General features: G+C 53.6%; 1 protein-coding gene across 1 annotated transcript; it reads right to left on the bottom strand.

The window, feature by feature from the left end:
• Positions 1 to 1,007: 1,007 nt before the first annotated feature.
• LOC135535947 (LIM domain only protein 7-like) lies at positions 1,008 to 5,490 on the bottom strand. Its single transcript, XM_064962348.1, has 6 exons — positions 5,439 to 5,490; positions 4,877 to 4,952; positions 4,063 to 4,132; positions 2,252 to 2,621; positions 1,827 to 1,871; positions 1,008 to 1,185 (listed from the first exon to the last, which is right to left on the bottom strand). Exons 1-5 carry the CDS (start codon positions 5,488 to 5,490, stop codon positions 1,834 to 1,836), a joined length of 606 nt encoding a protein of 201 aa, XP_064818420.1. The 3' UTR covers positions 1,008 to 1,185; positions 1,827 to 1,833.
• Positions 5,491 to 5,705: the final 215 nt, after the last annotated feature.

Genomic DNA, 5,705 nt, shown 5'->3' on the forward strand with positions numbered 1-5,705 from the left:
CTCGCTGGTGCCAATGGGTTGTCAACCCCCTCCTACCTCCTCATTGGCCCTCGCCGGTTAATGGGTTGACACCCCCTCTCCTACGCCCTCGCCAATGGGTTGACACCCCCCTCCTACCTCCTCAACGGCCCTCGCGGTTAGTTGGCTGTTTGTTGTCCGAGGTGGAGCGTTGTAAATATCCAGCTGCTGTCGGGTCAGCAGAGCGGTCCTCTTCCTCATCTCCTCCAGGATCTGTTGTCTCTCAGCCTCCACTAACGACATGCTCTGAGGAGGCTTCCTCCTCGCCACCTCCCTAGCAGCGCCTAATAACCAACCAGAGGGCAGAGTCACCACGGTATAACCAATCATAGGTCGTACAGAAAGACCAATAAAAATGACAGTCATTTGAGCATTGTCCAATGAGGTAACGATATTATTCCAACGACCAATAGGTGAAAACAAACCCCTCTATCACAATACAGAAAGGTGAGGAGTCATTACCCTGGGCCTCAGCTAAATGAGAGGACCGGTTAGAGTCATTACCCACCCCACCCCTGTCTCCCTGGGCCTCAGCTAAATGAGAGGACTGGTTAGAGTCATTACCCACCCCTGTCTCCCTGGGCCTCAGCTAAATGAGAGGACTGGTTAGAGTCATTACCCACCCCACCCCTGTCTCCCTGGGCCTCGGCTAAATGAGAGGACCGGTTAGAGTCATTACCCACCCCACCCCTGTCTCCCTGGGCCTCAGCTAAATGAGAGGACTGGTTAGAGTCATTACCCACCCCTGTCTCCCTGGGCCTCAGCTAAATGAGAGGACTGGTTAGAGTCATTACCCACCCCGCCCCTGTCTCCCTGGGCCTCAGCTAAATGAGAGGACTGGTTAGAGTCATTACCCACCCCTGTCTCCCTGGGCCTCAGCTAAATGAGAGGACTGGTTAGAGTCATTACCACCCCTGTCTCCCTGGGCCTCAGCTAAATGAGAGGACTGGTTAGAGTCATTACCCACCCCGCCCCCTGTCTCCCTGGGCCTCAGCTAAATGAGGACTGGTTAGATTTGACCAACATGGTGTGAAGTGCATCAACATCAAGGCTGGGTTTGGAATGGGGAGCCACTCATTAAACAGAGGGACAGTCAACAGCAGAGTCTGACCTTTCACCTCCTGTCTGTGGAAACCCGCCAACGATGGGGAGGACTTGGATTTCATCCTAATCAACAAACACAAGTCTGTCAGGTTATACAAGACCACACCCTGCAGTACTCACACACACACACACACCTCTGTCAGGTTATACAAGACCACACCCTGCAGTACTCACACACACACACACCTCTGTCAGGTTATACAAGACCACACCCTGCAGTACTCACACACACACCTCTGTCAGGTTATACAAGACCACACCCTGCAGTACTCACACACACACACCTCTGTCAGGTTATACAAGACCACACCCTGCACTACTCAGACACACACACACACACCTCTGTCAGGTTATACAAGACCACACCCTGCAGTACTCACACACACCTCTGTCAGGTTATACAAGACCACACCCTGCAGTACTCTCACACACACACACACCTCTGTCAGGTTATACAAGACCACACCCTGCAGTACTCACACACACCTCTGTCAGGTTAGACAAGACCACACCCTGCAGTACTCACACATACACCTCTGTCAGGTTATACAAGACCACACCCTGCAGTACTCACACATACAAACACTGAGCACAACTAGTCATACAAATATCACACGATTCATTTACAGCAGTTTGTTATCACAAAGGTGCAGTCCCAAGCCCCCAGCTGGGTGAAACCATAGGAGTCTCTAGTACTGACTGACCTGTCAGCTATAGATAGCTGGGTGAAACCATAGGAGTCCCCAGACCTGGAGTGAGAGGGCAGGGCGAGAGGGCAGAGCGAGAGGGCAGAGCGAGAGGGCAGAGCGAGAGGGCAGAGCGAGAGGGCAGAGCGAGAGGGCAGAGCGAGAGGGCAGAGCGAGAGGGCAGAGCGAGAGGGCAGAGGGCAGGGCGAGAAGGCGAGAGGACAATCACAGCAGAGTCAATTTCTAGACAGCAGCCAGCAAGGTTGTGACTGACTAGTCCACAAATCACCTTAAAATAGTCATTATTTGTAGATAAGTCAGTCACAATTAACCCTAATGCATCAAGGATTTGATTCTCTTGAACAGGGCCGTAGTGCCACTGGGCAGAGGGACACCTTTAAACATCACCAGAACTAAATAATAACCAGTGTGGTCTTCCTCACCAATTATCTCCTTCTGCCACTTCAGTCTCCTCTTCCAGGTTCCTCCCTTCTTGAGGAGAGGCTCCTCCCTTCTTTCCCCGTCAAAAACAACTTCCTTCTTTTGATTGGATGCCACATGGGCAACAGGGGGCATGGGCTGGCTCAAGGCTGGCTGAGGACTGGCAAGGCCAGCGATCCCATTGGTCATCTCTCCTGAGCTCTCCATGTTCGGTGTGGATGATTTGACACAAGGGACTACATATCCCACGATGCATCTGGGTGGTAGAGGATCAGGGGTCACCTCAGCCTGCCTGTATCCCTCCACCCCTGCCTCCTCCTGGGCCTGCTGCCACTCAGCATCCAGCCTCTCCTGGTCCTGACGGTACTTCTCCTGCACAACATCACACAAGGCATGAGGCATGAACAGTTCCAATGATAGCAGTTCCACATTGAAGTCAGCATTTGCTCAGTGCGGTTCCCAGGCTAAGTGGGCATTTGCTCAGTGCGGTTCCCAGGCTAAGTGGGCATTTGCTCAGTGCGGTTCCCAGGCTAAGTGGGCATTTGCTCAGTGCGGTTCCCAGGCTAAGTGGGCATTTGCTCAGTGCGGTTCCCAGGCTAAGTGGGCATTTGCTCAGTGCGGTTCCCAGGCTAAGTGGGCATTTGCTCAGTGCGGTTCCCAGGCTAAGTGGGCATTTGCTCAGTGCGGTTCCCAGGCTAAGTGGGCATTTGCTCAGTGCGGTTCCCAGGCTAAGTGGGCATTTGCTCAGTGCGGTTCCCAGGCTAAGTGGGCATTTGCTCAGTGCGGTTCCCAGGCTAAGTGGGCATTTGCTCAGTGCGGTTCCCAGGCTAAGTGGGCATTTTGCTCAGTGCGGTTCCCAGGCTAAGTGGGCATTTGCTCAGTGCGGTTCCCAGGCTAAGTGGGCATTTGCTCAGTGCGGTTCCCAGGCTAAGTGGGCATTTGCTCAGTGCGGTTCCCAGGCTAAGTGGGCATTTGCTCAGTGCGGTTCCCAGGCCTAAGTGGGCATTTGCTCAGTGCGGTTCCCAGGCTAAGTGGGCATTTGCTCAGTGCGGTTCCCAGGCTAAGTGGGCATTTGCTCAGTGCGGTTCCCAGGCTAAGTGGGCATTTGCTCAGTGCGGTTCCCAGGCTAAGTGGGCATTTGCTCAGTGCGGTTCCCAGGCTAAGTGGGCATTTGCTCAGTGCGGTTCCCAGGCTAAGTGGGCATTTGCTCAGTGCGGTTCCCAGGCTAAGTGGGCATTTGCTCAGTGCGGTTCCCAGGCTAAGTGGGCATTTGCTCAGTGCGGTTCCCAGGCTAAGTGGGCATTTGCTCAGTGCGGTTCCCAGGCTAAGTGGGCATTTGCTCAGTGCGGTTCCCAGGCTAAGTGGGCATTTGCTCAGTGCGGTTCCCAGGCTAAGTGGGCATTTGCTCAGTGCGGTTCCCAGGCTAAGTGGGCATTTGCTCAGTGCGGTTCCCAGGCTAAGTGGGCATTTGCTCAGTGCGGTTCCCAGGCTAAGTGGGCATTTGCTCAGTGCGGTTCCCAGGCTAAGTGGGCATTTGCTCAGTGCGGTTCCCAGGCTAAGTGGGCATTTGCTCAGTGCGGTTCCCAGGCTAAGTGGGCATTTGCTCAGTGCGGTTCCCCAGGCTAAGTGGGCATTTGCTCAGTGCGGTTCCCAGGCTAAGTGGGCATTTGCTCAGTGCGGTTCCCAGGCTAAGTGGGCATTTGCTCAGTGCGGTTCCCAGGCTAAGTGGGCATTTGCTCAGTGCGGTTCCCAGGCTAAGTGGGCATTTGCTCAGTGTGGTTCCAGGCTAAGTGGGCATGTATGTCTTCCTGACCTGTAGGAGGCGCTCCTGCTCCTCCTGCCACTTCTCCTGCCTCCTCCTCTTCCTCAGGTCCCAGGACCAACTGGAGAGGGAGGTGCTGAGGACGGCACCTGGAGCTGGAGGACATCCCAGAATATTACCCTTCACACACACACACACACACACCCCCAAAACTCAGTCACAACACACCCTTAAGAGCCAGTGTTCCCCCATCTTGTTCCTATGACTTACATCAGATATCGGCGACGCCGATCCTCCTAACAGAGAGGGGGGAAGAATAACAATCAGCCAATGTGAGAATAAATGTTTCCCCAAATCGGGCTCACTTATCTCACCACATTTATCATCCTTCAATTTATGATTTAATCAGAGCACTGCAAACCAAGCACCCAATAGAGCCTTCTGAATCAGAGAGCACTGCAAACCAAGCACCCAATAGAGCCTTCTGAATCAGAGAGCACTGCAAACCAAGCACCCAATAGAGCCTTCTGAATCAGAGAGCACTGCAAACCAAGGACCCAATAGAGCCTTCTGAATCAGAGAGCACTGCAAACCAAGCACCCAATAGAGCCTTCTGAATCAGAGAGCACTGCAAACCAAGCACCCAATAGAGCCTTCTGAATCAGAGAGCACTGCAAACCAAGGACCCAATAGAGCCTTCTGAATCAGAGAGCACTGCAAACCAAGCAGGCCCAATAGAGCCTTCTGAATCAGAGAGCACTGCAAACCAAGGACCCAATAGAGCCTTCTGGGTGAATCAGAGAGCACTGCAAACCAAGGACCCAATAGAGCCTTCTGGGTGAATCTCACAGAGAGCACTACAAACCAAGGACCCAATAGAGCCTTCTGAATCAGAGAGCACTGCAACCAAGGACCCAATAGAGCCTTCTGAATCAGAGACACTGCAAACCAAGGGACCCAATAGAGCAGGTGAATCAGGAGAGCACTGCAACCAAGGACCCAATGCCTTCCTGGGTGAATCAGAGCACTGCAAACCAAGCACCCAATAGAGCCTTCTGGGTGAACAGAGAGCACTGCAACCAAGGACCCACAGAGCCCTGGGTGAATCAGAGAGCACTGCAAACCAAGGACCCAATAGAGCCTTCTGGGTGAATCAGAGAGCACTCAAACCAAGCACCCAATAGAGCCTTCTGGGTGAATCCAGAGCACTGCAAACCAAGGACCCAATAGAGCCTTCTGGGTGAAAGAGCACTGCAAACCAAGGACCCTATAGAGCCTTCTGAATGATGTCAAACCACAGCTCCAAGCTATTCAGGACACACTGACTAGGTAGGAGTCAATGAATCACAGAGCTGCTTGGAAGATGGTCCAGATACTGGAGTGTTGTTGCGTCAACCTCAGAGCACTGCACACACACACACACTCACCAGGTAGACCATAGCGCTGACTCCTGGTGAGGCTGAGGGGAAAGAACTGCATTATGACACTCAGCCAGCTACAGGAACAGACGGGGTCAAACCAGGGACAGACGGGGTCAAACCAGGGACAGACCGGGTCAAACCAGGGACAGACCGGGTCACCAGGGACAGACCGGGTCAAACCAGGGACAGACGGGGTCAAACCAGGGACAGACGGGGTCAAACCAGGGACAGACCGGGTCAAACCAGGGACAGACCGGGTCACCAGGGACAGAC

This window comes from Oncorhynchus masou, unplaced genomic scaffold (assembly GCF_036934945.1).
Source record: "Oncorhynchus masou masou isolate Uvic2021 unplaced genomic scaffold, UVic_Omas_1.1 unplaced_scaffold_5356, whole genome shotgun sequence".
NCBI classification, from domain to species: domain Eukaryota; kingdom Metazoa; phylum Chordata; class Actinopteri; order Salmoniformes; family Salmonidae; genus Oncorhynchus; species Oncorhynchus masou.

Bases quoted from the DNA above. Each gene is read 5' to 3' on its own strand.
- LOC135535947 (XM_064962348.1), bottom strand. From the start codon at position 5,490: ATGCAGTTCTTTCCCCTCAGCCTCACCAGGAGTCAGCGCTATGGTCTA. The intron at 4,953-5,438 runs GTGAGTGTGTGT...CTTGGTTTGCAG, and splicing joins TCAGCGCTATGGTCTACCTG to TGTCTCTGATTCAGAAGGCT. The intron at 2,622-4,062 runs GTCAGGAAGACA...GATGTTGTGCAG, and splicing joins AGCAGGAGCGCCTCCTACAG to GAGAAGTACCGTCAGGACCA.